The 22584-nt window shown below is 45.3% G+C and overlaps 1 protein-coding gene across 1 annotated transcript in view; it reads right to left on the bottom strand.

The window, feature by feature from the left end:
• Positions 1-20353: 20353 nt before the first annotated feature.
• The window catches only part of TACR1 (tachykinin receptor 1), a 52194-nt gene continuing 49963 nt past the window's right edge, over positions 20354-22584 (bottom strand). Inside the window, exon 5 of the mRNA XM_033159104.1 lies at positions 20354-21458. Coding sequence (XP_033014995.1) covers positions 21164-21458 — 295 coding nt within the window. The 3' untranslated portion in view covers positions 20354-21163. The remainder of the gene's footprint in view (positions 21459-22584) is intronic.

The following is a 22584-nucleotide window of genomic DNA, read 5'->3' as shown; positions in this document are numbered from 1 at the left end:
AAAGTTTTCTGACCCCTGCTCAAAAGTCTCCTCCAGCACCATAATTCAAAAGCATCAATTCTTCGGCGATCAGCCTTCTTGATGGTCCAGCTCTCACTTCCATACATTACTACTGGGAAAACCATAGCTTTAACTATACGGACCTTTGTCGGCAAGGTGATGTCTCTGCTTTTTAAGATGCTGTCTAGGTTCGTCATTGAATTTCTCCCAAGAAGCAGGCGTCTTTTAATTTCGTGAAAGAAATAGGGGCCTCCTAAGCATAGCTGTCAACTTTCCCCTTTTAAAAAGGGAAATTCCCTTATTCCGAATAGGATTCCTCACAAGAAAAGGGAAAAGTTGACAGCTATGCTCCTAAGAACACTCATCATGATTAATAAACTACACTTCCCAGGATTCTATGCGGAAAGCCAAGGCTGTTTAAAGTGTTATGATACTAAGAACAAAGAAGAGCCTTCTGAATCAAGACAATGGCCTACCTAGTCCAGCATCATGTTCTCCCATTGGCCAACTGCCTGTGGGAAACCTGCAAGCAGGATTCAAGCACCAGAGCCTTCTCCCCGCTGTGGTTTTCAGCAACTTGTGTTCAGAAGCATTGGTGCCTCTTACTATGGAGGCAGAGGAAGGACACCAGGGCGAGCAGCTACTGATAGCCCTCTTCTCAATGAAGTTGTCCAGTTCTCCTTCAAAGCCACCCGGTTTTGTGGCTGTCACTGTGTCCTGTGAGACTGCATGCAGAGATCTGAAACGAGGGAATCCCACATATGAGCAAATTGGGCAGAAGTGCAGTAAGGCCTGCGCCAACAGTTTGTACTTCCGGGAGGCTGGAGAAGAGACTTGTCATCATTGCCCGCCCCAACGTTTGCCTTCTGCTGCTGTCAGCCTCCTCTGGAGGAGAGATGGGGAGTCAGATGTGAGTCCTCTACCCCTCCCCTCTGAACTGTATTTAAACCAGACTCCTTCAAGTGCAGCAAAACCAGCACCAGAAACTTCATTGTCATTTAACTCTTGTTTTGCTGTGTGTTTATGTACTTAAGCCTAGCTGTTTTATTTTTATTTTTGTAATGCTGAATTTATTCCACTGTTGCCAAATTGTTGGTTTTTCTCATTTTTTAATTTACTGACATGTTTTATATTTTGTACGTTTGCATTTCCAATGGTCTGCATTTTGATGCTTAGAATGCTTGCTGTAAGCCTCTTTGGACACAGCTCATTGTGGGGAAAGTGGCCAACCCAGCCAACCCAGATGGGCTGACATTTTGGCCAATAGGATAGCAGCTGGCCAGCATGGGGCCAACAGGCTTTAAATGTTTAGTGCAGGTGGATCAACAGATGTTCCAAACAGTAACATTGCATCTCCCTTCTTGTATGGAGCATATGTATCTGCATATCAAGCAGTGCGCTCCATGACTGTGAAGCTGTTCTCTCCACAAGTGGCACAAGCTTTATTAGGGACTCTGGATGCTTGTGGAGCAATCAGATTATACAGCTGCAGGAATCGCCATCACCACCAGCGGGCATGGTGCTTTACAGAGTCAGAGAAGGTTTTTACAATCTCGATATTGATAGGAAAGAGGCAACTGAGTAACAGATGGAGATGGCGGTAAAATGAGGAGGCATATCCATTTAATTCCATTGCATGTATTTAGGCCAGCCTTCCCCAACTTGGTGCCCTCCAGATGTTGTTGGATCACAACTGCCACTGTCCCCAGCCAGCCTGGCTGTGCCGGGGGCTGATGCACGTTGCAGTCCGAAACATCTGGAGGGCACCAGGTTGGGGAAGGCTTCTGTAGACTTGCTTTCAGGGGGTTGTGGGAATTAAGGCTTTGCAGGAAAGGCTGATTAGGAAGGAATGTGGCATCAAACTGACCTTACCTGTCCAGACCCCAGTAGATTGTGCCCCATAGATCAAATCTCTTTCTGAGTCAGCCCCTCTTTAATGCTACCCAAAAATCCTGCTGCTTAAGGCAACCCCTTCACTTGGCCTGGTAGTTGAGCCAGATCTACCTTTGCTGTGCTCAAACTGACCCTGAGCACTTTCTTCCTCATGTCCCTGGACCGGCTGGTGCAGTATGGCATAGCGGTTAAAGCAGGACGGCAAAGACTCAGCCACTAAGCTCACTTGGGCATCTATGGCTCAGCCAATATCTCTCAGCTCAGCCAACCCTCCCAAAGTTGTTGATGTGAGGATAAAAGGTGGAGAGCAGAAACATGCATGCGCTTGAGCTCCTTGGAGGAAAGGCAGAATATTAATTATACCTCGACGTAGGGCTGATTCGGCCTTAACTGTAGCACAGTGGCAGCTGTTTTTCTGTTGTGTAGGATGTCCTAACAGTGTGTGCATTCCCTTTGTAGCCAGGAAGCTCTGGGCAGGATGGGAATGAGCATCCTTTTACCACCTTTTCACAAGGTGCTTCCGTAACCCACAGTCCCTCCCTGCTAATGCAGCGAGACCTCACTGTGGGTCACTTCATTAGGAACGTTTCCGTCTGCTGCAGCCCTGCTGAAAGCGCTCCAGGTGAGATCGTATATTTAGCACAGATGCTACGCATGGAGAGCAAGATGAGGAACACACAGCCAATCTTCTTATTTGCATTGAGTGCCGGATGCCGCATTAGACTGTAATTTCGTGGTGGAAGCAAGAGTCACTGGAACCAGTTTCTTTAATCCTCCAAACCGTACCACCAAGTTTTGAGTCATAAGAGTTTTTTTTTTAAAAAAAGTTTGTTTGTTTTTGCATAAAACTATATGGTTATCACAATATAAAATAAGGGTGTGTGTGTGGAATTAATAAAACAAAAGCCCTTAACAACTTGGGACCAATTTACCTGCGAGATCACCTTACCTTTTCCACACCCACTCGACCATGTTGATCAGCAGATGGACCTCCAAAGGGAACCACTGTTGGCTACATAAGGATCAGCAGAACTGACTCCTGAATGTTGGAAGCAGAGGGAAGGTGCCCTTGTGATAACCCGAGATTGGCTCACGGGTTTCCTGGGAGAGAAATTATATAACCCACTGTCTCCTCGTCTCAGTACTCTTTAGGAGGCTTCCTTGTCTTCTTCCTTGTTTTCTTCTAGATTATTCTCTCATGCAAACCACACTTTTGATATCTTTGTCCCTTACTCAGCAAAACAGCTCTCCAGTTGCCAACCCAATCAAAGCAATCTTTTAAACTCAGTAAGGCAGATAATTTTTTTGAGTCATCTTTCTCAGCTGGGGCCATTCACTGTTTTAAACCATTACTGCTTTTCTAAAAAAGCTCCCAGCAGATACTTTTATTCTTTCTTAGATGTGGGCAAATGAATATCAATAACCAAAACTGCAGAGCCAGTAGCAGATGAAAACAGTAGCAGTTTGCCCTTGTAGGTTTTGATCACAGCAAGGCGCTCAGGGGCTTTTGGCTCATTAACGCCTGATTGAAAAAGGAAGCCCATCTTAGGGAAAGCATAGGATGCATCAAGGGGGCGGGTAGCAGGAGAGAGGAGGCATGCCACTGCGATCATCACAAACCTAACATGCAACTAGGTAACTGACCATCAGGTCCAGTCGTGTCCGACTCTGGGGTTGCTGCGCTCATCTCGCTCTATAGGCCGAGGGAGCTGGCATTTGTCCACAGACAGCTTCCGGGTCATGTGGCCAGCATGACAAAGCCGCTTCTGCCAAACCAGAGCAGCGCATGGAAACGCCGTTTACCTTCCCGCTGGAGCGGTACCTATTTATCTACTTGTACTTTGACGTGCTTTCGAACTGCTAGGTGGGCAGGAGCTGGGACCGAGCAACGGGAGCTCACCCCGTGGCAAGGATTCGAACCGCCGACCTTCTGATCAGCAAGCCCTAGCAAATTTAGTCAGTGTCCTGAGAGGAAATACAAGATTATGTAAGAAGGCAAAGACACATGGACAAGAGGAATTGTGGATAAGCCCTAAGTCCACACACCAGTTTCCACCCCCTCAGTTTCACACTTCTTCACACAGTTTATAAACAAACTATGGAACTCACTCCCACAGGACGCAGCAATGGCCTTTAAAAACAGGCTTTAAAAGAGGATTAGACAAATTCATGGAGCTGGGGAGGGCTCTTGGATGGCTCTGCCCTGCCTCCACAGCTGGTCTGGGAACTTTAAGAACTTTCATCAGCCTAATGTAAACCATGGGCGGCAAAAAGCCGGGTGAGCACCATTCTCATGAACAGGCCTTTAAAAAAGAGTAACGCATATTAGCCACCTGTTGTTTGTGTGGGGTATTTAGAAGCATGGCAAAAGGAAGGTGCTGGAAGCAGAACTGGAATGAATTATTGTGGGTGTCGGTAGCTGAATTAATTTCCTCCTTTTGTGGATGACAAAGTCAGATGGTTGTGAATGTTGCAGAAGATGATGTAATCTGGCTTCAAGGAGACAAGAGAAAGGGGGGAGAGAGAAGGTGAGCAGACACCCCCCAGAAACTGCTGCAGTGCCAGCTCAAGGCACTTGCAGATGACACAGTTATTGAGCATTCACCATGCTTGGTTTGAAAATCACTACCCATTATAATGTGGGACACAGGTGGTGCTCTGCTAGGGCTTGCTGATCAGAAGGTTGGCGGTTCAAATCCCCACAACGGGGTGAGCTCCCGTTGCTTGGTCCCAGCTCCTGCCCACCTAGCAGTTTGAAAGCACGTCAAAGTGCAAGTAGATAAATAGGTACCACTTCGGTAGGAAGGTAAATGGCATTTCCATGTGCTGCTGGTTCGCCAGAAGCGGCTTAGTCATGCTGGCCACATGACCTGGAAGCTGTACGCCGGCTCCCTCGGCCAGTAACGCGAGATAAGCGCCGCAACCCCAGAATTGGCCACGACTGGACCTAACAGTCAGGGGTCCCTTTACCTTTACCTTTACCCATTATAATATTAGACACAACTTTTTTTTGTCTTTTTTGGCTTCTTTTTTTTAAAAGCAGCACTGTAGAGCTCAGTGTGACTTACAGCCCAATCTTATGAATTCGTAGTTGCAAGTCCTACTGAATTCAAAGGGAGTGCAGCCCGATCCTATGCATGTTTACTCAGAAGCATAGGATTTCAGCCCAGTGATACTTTTCTCTGTTTCTTCCTTCCACCACTGCCTCCACCTTCCCCGTGCCCTTCCAGACTCTGCCTGACTGTGTGTGCCTCCTATTTCAGATAGAAGTTCTAGGACCGTGATCTGCTGTCCCAGTCTGACATCTGCCACTGAACTGCCCCACCTCAGGCAGCCTCATGGTAGAGCTGGCTCTGGGCCAACCCATTGGTCCTAGACAGAGATGCAGAAAAACAGCATCATGAATTATGGTCCAGGCAACCAATGTCTGTGCTATGGGATGGATTAATGCAGCAGGGAGGAAGATGCTTGGTGAGTTTGTGCATACAAGTCTACGAGTGTGATAAAAGTTCCACAGGTGCCTTTGAGAAGTTTTCGTGGTTTTTTTTTTATATATATAAAAAAGCTACATTACTGGGGGAGATGAAACATTTATTTCCAGCAAAAATGGAAGCATTTCACACCTGCTGGGGCTCATTAAACATTTCCTGCACCTGAGTTAGCCTTTGGCACTCTCACAGAGATGCCACAAATGATCCAGAGCAAGCACGAAGTTTGACTAACTAGAGCACACGTCTTGGATGCCTGCCAAGGGAAGCCTTTCATCCTCAAAGGAGAAATGTCTCCACGGATGAGTCAGTAAAGACAGCAACTAAGCAACACAGACGAAAGAGAGAGAGAAAAAAACCTACCATCTTTGAACTGCTCTGAAGTCTGGGGGATAAGAAGTCACAAAAACGACGTAAGTGGGTTATTCATGATTCTGAACTTGAAAGATGGAGTTTGATGTGTTATTTAGGACTGATGAAAAGGGTAGGACTGGAACTCACTGGAAGAGACCCAGTTTGCACGCAGAAGGTCTCAGGCTCACCCCCCCCCTGAATCTCTTGGTAAGTGTCTGGGAATATCCCCTGCCTTAAACCCCAGAGAGCCACTGCCAGTCAGTGTAGACAAAACTGACCTATATGGACCTAGGGCCTGATTTAGTGGCAGCTTCCTGAATTTGGGGTGCTGGCATTGTGTCCAAATGAGCCCAGCAGAGACACTGCAAAGGGACCATCATCACCAACTGTTAAACAACTGGGAGAGGAGAGCACAGAAAATGCCCTCTTATGACATTAGGGACTTAAAACCCTGAAGTCTGAGCTGGCACTGACTTTCCCCTTCAGATTATTTTATTTTGTTTTATTTATATCCCATGCTTTCCTCCAAAGAACTCGAGGTGGTGTGAACTCTGACCGACTTGTATGCCTATCAGAATGAAGAACACCCTATGGTGCACAGCCCTTAGAAAACTTGGCACTGAAATGACTTTGCATCTGCCTCCCTCAAATGAGGTCTAGTCTTTCGATTTTCACCTCCTAGAGATAATAATTGATGGTTTAAGTGCCTGGATAATTTCCTTTCCCTGTTCCATTATTCTTTAAATCACTCTTCCTAATTTTCAAAATGCCTCTCATATTCTTTTTGGCTATAAATTACTCACCAACAAATTGAAACATGATTTTCTTTCGCCGCCGCCTTGCTGCAAGAAATGTTGCTGGCACGTTTAAAGACAGGAACTTTCTCAAGAGCATGGGCGTAGCCACAATTTTTGTTAGGGGGCGGCAGAACCTCAGATTTGTATTGATTTAGAGGGGCAGCTTTCCCCTCCCCCCCCCAGCTACTCCCATGCTCAAGAGTTGGCTCTGCGGATGATCTGTGATTCACGAAATCCCTCTTTATCAGCATCCTCATGGCCACTTGTAATTATTCCCGATCATTCAGAGAACGTGGTCAAAGCCATGAAATGCGAAGGTGGCCCTTATCCGTTAACAAATCCTGGAAACAGAAAGCTGAGAATGGCGATCTGATCCATATGTGGTGGCGATGTGAAAAAATTAAAGTGTTTTGGGGGGATGTATACGAGGAAATGAAAAAGATGATGAAAATTCCTTTTACCAAAAGACCTGCGACATTCCTTTAAAGTATGATAGATAAAGAGATACCAATCAAGTCAAAGGAGGTCTTCTTGTACGGAATAGTGGCGGCCCGACTAGTAGTGGCTAAAAGATGGAAGGACCAGGAAGTACCCAAAGTTATTGACTGGCAAGTTAAATTTCAAGAATTAGCTGAGTTGGCTCTACTAACAAACAACCTAAGAGGAGGTACAAAGCAGAAATTTGCTGGGAAGTGGGAGATCTATAAAAGATATGTGTTAAAATATAATAAAAGCTTTGTCACCATGCCGGCATTTGAGGGATAAAGGGAATGGTAATAAGCGGTTGAAAAGAATGAGGAGTAAAAGAAATATTTAAGAATGTACTGGAAAGTGTGTATTCGAGACTATGCTGTGTTGTGAACATTCAAATTAATCGAAACAAAATCGAAAATTCTTTCTAGTAGCACCTTAGAGACCAACTGAGTTTGTTCCTGGTATGAGCTTTCGTGTGCATGCACACTTCTTCAGATAAATTAATCGAAGTTGAAGCATAGGGATTCGGCAGGGAGTCGGATCAGAGGAATTAGAAATTTTTTTCCTTTCCTTTTCTTTGTTTTTTCTTTCTTCTGGTTTATAGTTGAGGTATAGAGGAACCGGTCTTGAATGATCAAAACATGATACAAATGATTCAAAGAATTTGATAAGTAATTTTATTTGATCCTGTAAAGGCTTTGGCGTATGGTTGGATAAGTTGTGTATTTCTGTTTGGAATTTGCTAATTTACTTTTCTAACTGTATTTGTTGTTATATTGTGTATCGAAATAACGTAATAAAAAAATTAAAAAAGAATATTAAAAACAAATTGCAGAAAAGTAAAAAAAAAAAAAAGCACTTGTTTCTTCATTTGCAAGCAGAACTGGACTGCCCTCTTCCTTCAGAAGGATAGCTAGTCGGTGCTGAGTCTGTCCAGCACCTCAATCCTACCCTATAAGATTGAGTTTGAGAGGAATCTCAATCCTTTCTCAGTCCTAACTCAATCTTACCCACTGAGACTGAGAGAAATTTCACTCTAGTTTACCCATTGCCATGCCAACACTGCCTGCCTTACGCTGCTCAATGTGGGGCTTGTGTACTCTGAATGAGACAGTGGAAGAAAAGCAAAAATCCTGTGGATGCGTATAAATTATGTACATTGGCTACAGTTGCACAGTTTCTCTTCATTTGCATAATTAACACTACTTTGCATAATTTATTTTGGACTTTGCTGGTCCACAATAAACGGGCAAGGAGGTGTGCAGGGCACCAAAGGCCCTTTCCGCTACCATCAGGATTTAAACGTTCAGAAAAGGGCAACCAAAATGGTTGAGGGGATGGAGTGACGTCCCTAGGAAGAAAGGTTGCAGCATTTGGGACTTTTTAGTGTAGAGAAAAACCGAGTGAGGGGTGACATGATAGAGGCTTATAAAATTATCCATGGCAGGGAGAACGTGGAGAGAGAAAAGGTTCTCTCTCTTTCTCGTAACGCCGGAACTCATGGGCATCAAATGAAGCTGGACATGAGAAGATTCAGGACAGGAAAAAGGAAGTCCTTCTTCACACAGAGCATGGTTAAACCATGGAACTCTCTGACACAGGAGGCAGTGATGCCCACCAACCTAGATGGATTGAAGGAGGATTAGACAAATTCATGTAGGAAAGGGCTATCAAAGGCCACTAGCCATGATGACTGTGTTTTGACTCCAGAGTAGGAGGCAGCAATGTGTCTGAATGCCAGGTGCTGGAAATCGCGGGGCGGGGGGGGGGGGAGCTGTTATGCTCAGGTCCTGCTTGTGGGTTTTTCCACAGGCCATTGGTTGGCCATTGTGAGACCAGGATGCTAGACTAGATGGGTCATTGGCCTGATCCAGAAGGTTCCTCTTCTCTTCTTACAAAATGCGAATACTAATACCAAAGGGATGGCCAATATAGTGCCTGCAGATGCCCCTGCTAATGTATTATTTTTGGCCAAGAAATATCTCAGTACCTATTCTGAGCAACTCCCCTATGAGGAAATTACAATATTTGGTGCTTTTGAGTTAAGGAAGAGGCAAGTAGGTGGAGACATGCTGCCTCCCAGTGGCAACAGAGCTGGATTCATCGGGATGTGGATGGGGCAGACTGAGGCTGTGGCGGCATGACTCTTGCATTGCAAGGGGTTGGACTAGATGGCCCTTGGTTCCCCCCCCCAATTCCACGGTTCTATGATTCTGTAATGAAGATGGGGGACTCTGGGTTGTTGGCAGCAGCAGTGTGCCTGGAGATATGCGGGCTCCTTCACCTCCGCTCAGATCCTGAAGCTGAGGCTCCAATACTTTGGCCACCTCATGAGAAGAGAAGACTCCCTGGGAAAGACCCTGGGAAAGATGGAGGGCACAAGGAGAAGGGGACGACAGAGGATGAGATGGCTAGACAGTGTTCTCGAAGCTACCAACATGACTCTGACCAAACTGCAGGAGGCAGTGGAAGACAGGAGTGCCTGGCGTGCTCTGGTCCATGAAGTCACGAAAAGTCGGACACGACTGAATGACCAGTGGCGTAGCAAGGTGGGGGCATTAGGTGCTCTCCACCCCTGGTTCCAACCTGGAGGGGGCGACACTCTGGGTGTCCCCCTGCGATGCCCAAGCTGAGCCCCGGCACCCGGCACCCCATCTGTGCTGTTGCTCATGCCCGGCAGCGTTGCGAGTTGCCGCACGGCCAGACTGCGCATGTGCAGCAGCCCGGACGGACTGCGCATGTCCACACTTGTGCAGTCCATCCGTGCTGGGCACAGTGGCTGTTTGCGCTCGGCAGCCCAGAAGGACTGTGCTCCATAGCGCATGCATCGTGACGTCACAGCGCATGTGCACTACGGAGTGGCACCCTGCCCCTGCATTTGCTACTCCGGGCAGCCAAGCGGCTTGCTACTCCACTGTAAACGACTAAACAACAAAGCGGCTCTGCTGCTGACACCAGCCTGTCCCTCCCCAAATTCTTGCCCTGCCACCCCCCCCATCCTGATGAGTGCAGCACCGCCATGAAGACGCCCCATCTGTTACCGTTGCTCCTCCCTCGTGCCGCAGGCTGCAGAAGAGCAAAGAAAGGTGTGTTTGTATCATGAAAGGTCAAGAGGCTTCCGCGGGGGAATGCACCCTCCGCTCCTGGCAGCCCACATCCTGCGCTGAGAAGAGACTCAAGATGTTGTTGCTGCCTCCAAGTACTGTACTTGGCCTCCCTTTCATTTTTGTAATGCAGGAGGGGGTGGGACCCCCTGCCAAACAGAAGATGGAAGGAGTCTCAAGGTCATTTGTTGCTCTCTGGTTGGTGATGACGAAGCCTCCCCCGTTGTGAAGCAAAGAGGTTTGTTTCCTCTTGAAGAAAGAAAGAGAAGCTGCTTAGAGACGGCTTTGTTTTTCTCTTAGCTGAGTTGAGCATTGACTCCCTTCAGCCCAGAGATAACTTTGGCCTTTGGCTAAACGAAACAATCTACGGCCTTTTAAACTGGGTGGTTGTTACTATGTGGTGTGCTTTTCTGCTTTTGTATTGTAAACCACCCCGTGATCTTCAGAGGGTGGTATAGAAATTCAATCAATCAATCAATTAATTGAAACGACTTCAGTGTGCATCTGAAAAGTATGTGCATATGAAAAGTGCTCATGAGCACTTTTCAGTTTATTTCCATGTCTTGTTTCCCCAGGCTGAAGAGGAATCTGTAGCGGCTGCAGAAACCTTGCATTTGCTGGGATGGGGGACAGAAAAGGTGTCAGTATTAAAGCAGCATCAAGCAATATTAAAATGTTATCCACCGCTCAGTCATTGCCAGGACTTCATTCATTGCCTGAAACCACTGAATGGTGCGTGCAGGATAGTTTCTCAGAAAGCCAATGAGCAAAACAGTAATTTCCCCATCTATTTACCCCGGGCAGTGGATCCCCATGTGAATCTTCATTTCCCGCTCCCCTTCCATTTTTCCTGATGTAGATCTTCCCTGACCCTTTCTTTCCTGGTGAGAAAGGGGGGGGCATTTTGGGGTCTGCCTCAGGGGCAAAAATGTCTTGGGTTGGCCCTGCCCCTTAGAGGAGGAAGGCTACACTGTAACATTTGGTTGCAGATGAGTATTTTACACCTCTGACTCCCATCAAGAGTTAAACAGGAATATGGGCCACTGAAGCATGTTCGTGTGTCCAGAGTGGGCTTCACACGGGAAGTGAGTCATTTTCACTCTTGTTCTTGGGGATGGGTGATGAGGGAATTCCAACTTAGACAACAGCAAAGAATTTGCCCATTGCTAGCTTACTTGGAGTCTTCTTAGCTGTGATTCTGGCATTGCAAGAGGTTGAACTAGAAGACACTTTGGGACCCGTCCAATTCTAGTCCTTAGCATTTGTTTTCTTGATCTGTGTTTCATTCCACTTGCAGATGTTTTAATCCTTATCAGTGAAGATTTATTCCATCCACAATTAAATCTCTTCCACTGCCAGGATGGCTTATTCTGATAATTGGCTACAGCATACAGCAAATGACATGTCAGCCTTGGAAGGCGGAGGGTGGGGGAAATCAAATCTTGTGTTCTGATGCGTTAAATTAATTCTGATATTTTCCTGAATGTCAGTTTGCTCTCGGGAGAGCTCACAAAGTCTATTAATGATTATAATGTTTAACTGAATGGCACATTTCCATTCTCTGAGACTACAAAGGACCACCATGACCCGCATTCTAACTAGCATACTTGATTTAACTTACACGATCTTGGGTTGCTATTATTTGCAGATAGCTGGTTTCATTTTGAAATCCTTTCCAGAAGGCATTTTTCAATAATCCTACTCCTTGGGTGGAAATATTATTTAGTAACAGACAAAGGTGTTTGGTCGGTTTTTGTTTTTTGCTGTTTTTAATGGACAAACAAACAGTGAATTCTGAAACCTTTTGCAGTGAATGTTGGATGGATTTGACATTTGTTACAAACCTGTAGTGGACACTTGCCAACCATCTCTGAAATGTTTCTCAAAATATGAATGCTCAGTATATCTTTAGCACTGCACCATAAGTACTTGTTGTCCATAATAGATGTATTTCTTACAACAACCCTATTAACACAGAGGTAGGCAATGTCGACAGGAATTCCCATCATTCTTGGCTGGGGCAGAGAGGAGTTGCATTTAATTATTTATCTATTGCATTTATAACCCACCTTTCCCTCCAATGAGCTCAAAGTGGCAGACATGGTTCTCCTCCCCCTCTTCCTCGTTTAATCCTCACAACAACCCTGTGGGTTAGGCTAGGCTAAGAGACAGTAACTGGCTCATGATCACCCAGTTTGCTTCATGGCTGAGCGGGGATTTGAACCCTGGTCTCCCAGGTCCTAGTCTGACACTCTAACCACTGCTCCACACTGGCTGTCCAACAACATTTGGAGGACACCTTGTTGGATACCCCAGTTGTAATTTGGGTGTCATCACTACAGAAGTACCTGTGCTTCAGGCCCTTACTGTTCTAATATATTGTCGTCACTGACTTACACTTGTGTGCATGAAAGAATTAACCTGAGCCCAGAGCTCAGGTACAAGTGGGTGTGCCTTGACAGGCTCTCCAGCAGGCTCTGCTCCCACCTCCTTTCTTTTCTCTCTTTGTGCCATGCAGCTTTAGTTGCGGGTCAATGGCCCGCCACGCGCGTGGGGTAAATAAAACACACAGACACAATATTTTAGGTTAATGGGCAAAGTAAGGCCACATGAGTAGAAATGGCGCTTCCCTGGCTGTTTGAATCCAGACCCTGCCCCCCAGCCAGCCCTATTGGCAGGCTATGGGGCTTGGCACGGCAGGAAGGAGGGGGGCCGAACACGCCCCCTGCCAGCGTGGGAAATGGCCCCCGCCCACAACTCCTCCCCTCTGGAATGAGAGGTCCTCCCAGCTCAGCTGATTCTGCGGGTGAACTGAATCTTAGCTAACTCAGATTTCATTATCTTTTTCATCTTCGTATTATGGCCAGTAGGTGGGGACCTGTTGGATGTAACTTCTGGAAACACTGTGAGTAAAATTTTCACTTATTTGGAAAGCTAAGTGCCTGTGATTTATTCTAGCCTAAGTATTTTGGGAGAAGATTTTGTTTAAAAGGTGGTGGGGTGGTGGTGTAAATCTAAGTTTTAATGTGTTTGGAGCAATTGCCAAGTAAGAATCTCTCTTCCAACCCCCTCTCTCTTACATAATAGGAAACCATCCTTCAGCTCCTAGGTAGGATTAACTGCAGAATTTCTGTGTTTTGTGCAAAGAAATGGCACCCTTGCATCCTGCTGTGTTTCATTCCCCATCAATAGTTTGTTTCCATTTCAGTACCATTGGTGTGTAAAAAATGCACAGGCTAAGCAGGATTTGATTCCTGTTTCGTAGTGCCTTATTTTCATTGCCCCTGCCCTTCCTGGCTTGCCACTCACCTATCCACATGTCTCCTTCACTGAGAGTGGCTGGAGACTGAAGCATGAAAAGAAGCCACAGAGACTTGGCTTGCTAGGTGGTCCATTCTGCAGCCTACTCCACGGGGGTGTTAGGGGCAATTTTATGTGCTGGTAAGAACCCTGATGCCCTCGGAGGAAAGGCAGCATAAAAACCCAGCAAGCAATAATAACAGACAATTTAATAAGTAAAAGTTACCTTGCACTCAGTATATAAAAAAGCACCTACACTGAGGGCATGACACTATGCGCATGTACTGAAATGAAGTTCGTTCAGCCACTGAAAGACCACGAGTAAAGGCAAGACAAAATGAAACAAATAAACCAATGACCTCCTCCTGCTCTTTCTGCAAATGCAAGGGAGAAAGCTCTTACAGGAAATCTTGAAAAGTAGCCCTTCATATTACAGAGTCCTGTTATCAGACAACAATAGTGGCAAAGATCTCTGTGGAAGCCACATTATAAGATCACCAGTTAAATTAAGAATGGGAGTTCCCATATGGTGGAAGTTATAAAGGGGGGTAATTACTATCTGTAGTAGTGATGTATTAAAATGCTAATTGCTGTTGTCAACAAGTTGTTTTTTTTTAATATAGAGGTGATATTAAAGTCTCCAGTGTGTCTCCTTAATTGTATAGAAAGGTAAGCAGTCATACGAAGAAGACTGTATTTCTCTGCTACTGTTACATGCATTAGAGGCTGAAATCCTGCAGTTCACTGAAAACAAGAACAGGAAAAATCAGGGTCTCAGAAATGCTCATTGCAGTTGGATTAGTGGCACATCAAAGAATCTTATGACAATATCAAATTGTAATGTTTTTTAAATAGTGTTTCAACTACAGGTGATCATTATCTGAATTTGGTTATCTTTGCAACAATGACATTTTTATTTTAAAGTTTCAATAAATAATATTTGTAGGTTGTTTATTTTAAACTGCTTAGAAGTCTTTCTGGCAAGTAAGTGGTATGTCAAATTAATAAAATGAAAAATAAAAAATAAATCTGCCTCCATCCTTCAGCTCCAGCTCCAGTGCAAAAATTAGAAGTCTTCTTCTTCTGGCAGATTTCTGATCTGAATCCACTGCACCGTTGCAGAAGTATCATCTGCCAGGCACTTAGACTGCAACCTTCTGGGAGTAAGTCCCATTGAACTCAATTGTATTTACTTCTCAGTAGACTCCATAGGAGTACTGCACTGTTAATAAGCTGCACAGTGTCTCCCTAGATAGCATGCAAGGGAAAATGCTCCCAGAAGGATAATTTGCAAGTCAAATTTAGGAATTAACTCCCATTTCCTACAAAATAAAATAACAAGCTAAAATAACAAGAAAAACTCTACATGGAGTTCAGAAACCAAAATTAATTTCTAAGTGTTAGCATCTATGCAAAGGGCAATTAATGAGCTTGAGTAGTTCAAAGCAGGTAGTATTTTTCTCGATGTAGAATTAATGAAGAGCAGATGGAAGCCCAAGCTTCCCTGTAGGTGGCAGGCAACGGAGAAAAGTGATTCCTCTGTGAGACACGCAGAGTGCATGCTTGACAGCAAATCCTGCCTGCAGTCCAGGGATATGGAAGTGAGCCTCCAAATCTGCTAAGCATGCACAAAGTGTTTCCAATCCCCACTGGGCAAAAATGGCCAACAGCTTAGCATGGGGAGTGTTGGGTTCCACAAGTTCTGTTATTTCACCATGTGCTGCACAATCCTATGCATGTTTCCTCTGAAGGAAAGCCCATTGAGTCCAATGGATTCAACTTCCAAGTAAGTAAAGTGAGTGCAGGATTGCAGGTTTAACAGGCTAAAACTACTGCTTGAGCGTTTCTAGATGAGGACGGAGGGAAGAGATGAGCACAACCTCCACCTAGGCAAGTCCCATCCACCCATCTCATCCAGCCTGTCAATTTCCTCCAAAACAGTCTGGAAGCGGTTTAGGGGCCCATGTGCTCACCTGGAAAAGCAAAGGGGCTTCTAGCAGCATTGCAGTGATGTGTGTGCTGAAGTTCGACAGAGATCCCAACCCTTTTAAAAAAAGCTTTGGCAGACCCATGGTGGCTAATGAAAAGGCTTAATTGATAATCAGCTAGCGAAGATTGCAGGACACTTTGTAGGAGAGGAATAATCTGTTCCTAATTACAAGTATATCCTATCTTTATGCATGAGGTAGGACATGTGCCAAAGAGATAAGGTGTTTGCCGGCGTACATTGCCAGGCCAATAAAATATTTCAAGTACTTCTTCACATGGAAGATCCTGGGCTTTCTATTGTGAACCACCCTAGGATCTTCAGATGAAGGGCGGTATACAAATTTAATACATAATTTCTCTGCACCTCCTTTCTGCCTCATTTCCCCATATCCCTTTTGAACTCTGATTATGCTCAGCCACTTTCTACCTTCTTCTGTATCCCACTGAAAGCCACCAATGTGTCCAGTGTCTGCCCCTCGCCTGAGTCCCTGATGCTTCCCAAACACGCCCTTTCTCCCCCCTCCATTATACTGTTCTTGGAATAACTCCATAAACATTTCTCTAATATCTGTTTTAGCTGAGGGGGTGCCTTTCTGGGCTGGTGAGCACATTTGGAATCCTGAGAAAGTGCCACAGACGCCAATCGCAAAATGGCTGAAATGGGCCCCGTGGCATAAGACAAAATGGCTGCCACATCTCACAGAGCAGAAAGAGGGGCAGAAACACAAAATGGCAAAAGCCTACCCCACTTCCCTACCAAGCTCTGTGGCACTACTCACCCATTCTCATTCTCCCCCCCCCCCCCGTGTTATATCAGTGGAGGATCTATTTTCACTCTTTCAAGAGACATAATTTTTTTATTACTTTGATATGATCCGCTCAAAGCTTCTCCAGAAACAATATCATTGAAGTTCTGACCCATCAAATGTAACACAATTTGCACTTGAGTTGATCATATCGGAATTCCTCATTTGGCTTTGTCAACACTTTGTAAACAAGAACATCATACAGATATACTCCAAAACAGGAAGAGCACACAGGTCAGGTATCCCATCACTTCTTCATTTCACAGCAAAAAAAAAAAGCTACAACAACTGTTGCAAATTTAAGTAGAAACACTTAGGCACGAACAAAGTGGCCCAGAAATTTGTACAATATGCACAAGAAATTACATAGTGTTGAGAGAGATGGCAGATTTATCATTCCTGCCTCAGTGTTAAAAATAATGATCTTCTGCTCTCAAAACACATCTCACTTCTTCGGAGGGATTTCGCTCATGCACATGACTTTGCTTTTGCCGAAGAATAAAACAGCATGGATGGGTGGATGGATGGATACAATAGATTGAGGCTCTCTCTGTGGCGTTAGATGGTTGGAGGAGATGAGCACAAGTGAACCAGCTCTTAGGGTGTCTTCACAGAGGCAGTGCAGAGATCAGTTGTGAGGGAATGGTAGCAAGAGGGGGCTCTTTCCCCCTGCCTTGCTTGTGGGCTCGCCAGAGGCATCCCTTTGTCCACTGTGGTGGGAAAGAGAATTAGATGGACCTTTGATGTGACCCAGCAGAGCTCTTCTGACGCTCACCCTGGCAGCAGTTCAGCCATTCTGTGGTCCGCAATTGGGCTATGAGCTTTCCACACCATTCTTGGGACTGCATCCTCACCATTCTTTGCTGCATCAAAGCGAGGGGGGGGGGACTTGCTCCTGACATCAGGCTGTGTGGCCCGGGTTCAGGAGCCTTTCTTTACCCTGCTTTCTGCCTTGAACAAAACTGGGCTGCAGAAAGTTTCAGCACCAGCAAGCAATCCCTTAGCTCATTCATTTGTTGTCATTTTAAGGGACTGTCCTCACAGTACCTAAGGCAGCCTTCTCCAACCTGATGCCCTCCAGATGCTTTGGGCCACAACTGTTAATAATAAAAACGATATCGCCAACCCCAGCCAGCACAGCTGTGTTGGCTGGGGCTAATGGCAGGTGTAAGCCCCAAACATCTGGAGGGCTCCAAATTGGAGAATGCAGTCATAGGGAAGTGATCCACCACATCTGTGCAAGGATCTACCTAATAGTGGAGGGATCATTTTCCCCACTCCCTTAGAGCACGTGTGCATTACAGCCCTGAGGCCATTATGGCAAATCAATATCCATACGCACTTCCTGTCTCTTCACATCAGGTTGCTGGATTTTCCATGACTTCATTGAAGATGTGTTGTTCTCCAATGCATTTTCTTAAATTGTCCTGTCTACATTTCTCCCCACACTCTTTGGGCTATACAAATAATACATTCCATTTTGTGCCATTATCTAATCCCACCTTTACTTACACTCCTGCTTTCCACAGATTCTTCTTGGCTTAATCTTATTATGGGCTGAGGCTATGCACCTCTGTCCTATGATGCCAGCGCTGGGTGTGCATAACAATGGCAGGCTCCTTTTGGTCCTTTGCCAGTTGGCAATAATCACAAGGGATATTTGCTGCAAAAAGGCATCCTTAATGATGTGCATCTGGGACTCACAGCAGGCAGGGATGGTCTCCACCTGAGCCATCTCTTGCAAATGGCAGAACTCCATAGAAGACACCTGCATGTCAGAGACAGTTTCGACAACTGGTGGGAGGAAGAGCTTTGCTGGAAGGGTTCCAAGGATGCAACAGAGGAGTGTGGCTTGTGTGTGCATACAGTATTTTAATGTTTTGCCATTTGGGGGATGGAGTTGAATCTTCTCTTTATATAGAAAAAGGACCATATAATTGAGAAGCCTAGGTTAAATTGTTTTTCTCCCCATCAAACTACGGTAGTTTCCTATCCTATCTGTAGGAATTCCAGATTTCTCAAGAGAAATGGGGCAATGAAACAGTACATTTTTTCATGGTTTTGTTTGGTCCTCTAACCCCTAAACTGGTGCATGTGTAAAAACATGCCCTGAGCATAGGAACCTAGATATCTGTAGGGTTTCAGTGCAACCTCTGGGGCCTATAAAAGGAATTTGGCGTACCTCCATAAATTAGGTGATGGGCCTTTGGCCTCAAGGGCCAACTTCACCCTCAGCCAACCCTACAGAGGCCACATGCATTCATGCTCACAGGCCACTCAAGCCCCCTCCCCACAGCTGATACATGCAGGTCAGTTGAAGAGGGGGAGTTATCATCCCTCGAGAAGAGAGGACTGAGAGACAATAGCCATCTTCCAATACCTGAAGGGCTGTCTCATGGAAGACGGAGCCAACTTGTTTTCTGCTGTTCCAGAGGGGAGGACCTGAACCAGTGGATTCAAATGATAAGGAAGAAGATACCGACTCAACATTAGTGCTTTTTTCTCAGCTAGAGCGCACCAGAGCGCAGTTCCGGCACCTCACAGGTGGGCGCGATTGTGTGTCAACACTCCTCCCATCTGCTTCTTGCCTTCACATACTTTTGAGAAGCCCAAAACAAACATTTCAAGTCAAAATGGAAGCTGGCCAAAGTGTGCATGTCTTTTTTTTTAGATCTATGACTCTGCCTAGCTCCTAGCCACTCCTCAACATGATTGCTCAAACTATAGGGCGGGACCAATTTGCGTTTCTTTTTCTTCAGTCTGTCTCCCGTGTAGCAGGAGGTTGGAGGCCATCTGCCAGAGATTCATTAGCCGTGATTCCTGCATTGATGACCCTTGAGATACTCTTCCAACTCCACGATTCTATCAGATGGGGGATTGTTTTCCCACCAGGAGGCTGTGCTGAACAGAGAGGTTTAAACTTTTCCACCACCACCCCAGCCTTCATACTGACTATATTCCTCCCCTGCTTTTTGCCACCTCCAAAATCTGTAGGGTCTTTTGCTTCTGGAGCTGGATCAGGCCCCTGGACTTGGGGTTATCCACCCCTGGTATAGGCACAAACCAATATGAGGAGTTGAGGGTCTTTCCGTAACCCAACATAAATGAAGCGGAAGAGTACATGGAAGTACATCAGATACTTTATGGAAGTACATCAGATACACAAAGTCGTAGGGAGGCAATTTGGAACTCTGTGCTATTGGATCTAAAACTGCACATTGAGAATCCTCAGATTTGTATGTAGAATTTCCTAACTTTCGCTTATGGATTTCAGCTACTGCCTGGACTTTAACTCTCAAACAAAGTGGGGGCAAAGCTGCTCCCCTCACATCAGGCTTGTGGTCTTCCCAGAGGGGTCTGCTTGACCACAGTGAGAGCAGGATGCTGGACCAGATAATAGTAGTAGTAGTAGTAGTAGTAATAATAATAATAATAATAATAATAATAATAATTTATTTATACCCCGCCCATCTGGCTGGGTCTCCCCGGCCACTCTGGGCGGCCTCCAACAAATATTAAAATAAATACAAAGTCACAAATTAAAAACTTCCCTAAACAGGGCTGCCTTCAGGTATTTTTTAAATGACAGGTAGTTGTTTATCTCTCTGACCCCTGATGGGAGGGCATTCCACAGGGCGGGCGCCACTACTGAGAAGGCCCTCTGCCTGGTTCCCTGTAGCTTTGCTTCTCGCAGCGAGGGAACCGCCAGAAGGCCCTCTGCGCTGGATCTCAGTGTCCAGGCAGAACGATGGGGGTGGAGACGCTCCTTCAGGTATACAGGACCAAGGCCGTTTAGGGCTTTAAAGGTCAACACCAACACTTTGAATTGTGCTCGGAAACGTACTGGGAGCCTTTCATAAGAACACAAGAAGAGCCTGCTGGATCAGGCCAATAGCCCATCTAGCCCAGCATCCTGTTCTCACAGTGGTCAACCAGATTCCTGTGGGAAACCTGCAGGCAGGATTTGAGCATAAGAGCCCTCTCACTTTCTACAGTTTCCAGGCTATTACTACTGTATTTTTCCATCTATTTTTGGGGACTCAGATTTAAGAAAACGGGGGGGGGGGTGTATCTGTGTATAAGATGCCTTATTTTTTAGGGGGGAACCTAGTCTTATACACGGAAAAATACGGAACTTCCTGTGGGAGCGAGTTCCATAGGTTAACTATGGACTGCGTGAATAAGCCCTTTCTCTTGTCTGTCTTGAATCGTTCAACGTCCATCTTCATGGGATGTCCATGAGCTCTAGTGTTGTGAGAGAGGCAGATAAACTTTTCTCTATCCACTTCCTCCACGCCAGACGTAACTTTAGGAACTTCCATCATATTGCCGCTTACCTTTTCTCTAAACTAAACAGTCCCAAACACTGCAACTTGTTTCTCATACGGGTGTCACTCAACTCCCTTGACCACTTTCTTAAAACTTTTTTTTTTTTGAAATTCGACTTTTCAAAAATAGCACACATACTACAAACATTACATTTTCGCTCCTCCTTTTTTCTTTCCAGTCCCCTCCACTCCTTTCGCAATAGCAGTGACATGTGGTCTCCCTTCCAACTCCACAATTCCACGATCTTATGGTTCTATGTATGGTAGCTGGAAGGGAGAGACACCAAGAAGACCTGAGCATGTTGTGGGAAGAGAAGGTGAGATTTGGGGGTGGAAAAATAAAGTCAAGCGGAAGGTGCTCGGCTGTTAGCCAGCATAGCCTGAGAACTGGCTAATGAACCTATCGCAATGCGGGCGCCAAAATGAGAATCCATTCTTATATATAGATCGTCTGAACATCCAACAGGGCATCACAGCAGAGGCTACACAAAGAAGGAAAACTCCATTCAGGAACCAAGTCAGAGAGGGAAGAGGTGACTTGTTACAAACGAGGAACAGCTCCTTCATTAGGGAGATTGGAAACCGAGTCACACTTTTGACGGAGACGCTTTGCAGGGAGGTTCAGGTTGCTTAGGGGGGAAGGGTGTTGGAATAGTAGCTCAAACTCTCCGACACGGTTTTAGAGTCACTGCGGGAGGAGCCGTTGGAGGTCAGATCCACAGAGAGGCGCTTGGTTTTGCTGCCGGCATCAAGCTCCTCCTCTGGGTTGCCAGCGATGGAGGAGACGGTCGTTTCCATCCGGCTGACCTTGTACATGCTGCTCTGTGTCTGGAGGTACCTGGCTGACTTCATCTCCAGCCCTTCGTATTTGCTGGCTCTGATGAAAGGGCACCACCGGAAGGCGTGCTTGAAGCCAATCCGGAACCTGGGGAGACAAAGAGTAGAATCGTAGAATTGCAGAGTTGGAAGCGACTCAAAGGGTCATCTAGTCCAACCCCCAGCAAATGGCGTCACCTGTGTTAGAAGCCAACCTGTGGCATTTAAGACACGGGTCATGGCCAGGATTTTCCTATATGGTACAGGCACACCAGATCCATTTTGTACACCTAGTCCCATTTTCTTCTTCTTTATAACCTTTGCACTGAAACATTTAAATTTTCTGGGCCAAATACTGTACCAAAGGAAAAAAAGGAAAGATAAGGAGCTGAGTTCCCTGAGCTCTGTAAAAATTGCACAAATTAAGAAAATTTGCACAATTGATATTTTTCTTTAAAATATCAAAGTTTTTATTTAACAATTTGACAAGAGAAGGGGGAAAGAGAAAAAGATGAAATAAAAATTAAGAGAATATAAAATACTCATAACTGATAAACAATAATATACAAATACTGTAATAGAAATGTATCTATTCACATTGTAGAAACAGGGACCCTAATTACATGAATCTGGAATTAAACATACTAGTTCACACAAGCTCCCCAGAGGGCCAGATGCAAAACTGATCTTAACTTTCATGAGTGATTCTGCCATTTCTGCCATTTTATATAATTTATCCTGGGCTGGGAAGGAAGGAAGGAAGGAAGGAAGGAAGGAAGGAAGGAAGGAAGGAAGGAAGAAAGAAAGAAAGAAAGAACTCCCTGCCTACTGACACCAGACAGGCATCTTTGCTGTATCTTTCGGGCACCTGCTAAGAACATCTTTGTTTGGACAAGCCTGACATGTAGAATGTTGACATGTGGTTTAATCTTGTTTTTAGCTTATTGTTGATTTTAATTGCTTAAAATGTTTTAGTTGTTTTCACTGATAATTTTATTGTTTCATTCTTTTTGCCAATCATTTTGAGGTTTTATTACAGAATACAATATTATGAAATTCTGGATTGCATACTCTTGATCCCCGGACAGTAATTTACAGAGAAATGAACAACATTCTGCACCACTCACACCATAAAGCCAATCTCCAAAAGGGGTGGCGATGTTTTGATATGTACAAATCTGCTTTTGCAACTCAAACCTGAGCATTAGCCGAACCCGTCGCAATACACCACAGGG

The sequence above is a fragment of the Lacerta agilis genome, chromosome 8, assembly GCF_009819535.1.
Source record: "Lacerta agilis isolate rLacAgi1 chromosome 8, rLacAgi1.pri, whole genome shotgun sequence".
Classification (NCBI taxonomy): Eukaryota; Metazoa; Chordata; class Lepidosauria; order Squamata; family Lacertidae; genus Lacerta; species Lacerta agilis.
The sequence above is the reverse complement of the archived record's forward strand: the minus strand, read 5'-3'. Positions and strand labels throughout refer to the sequence as shown.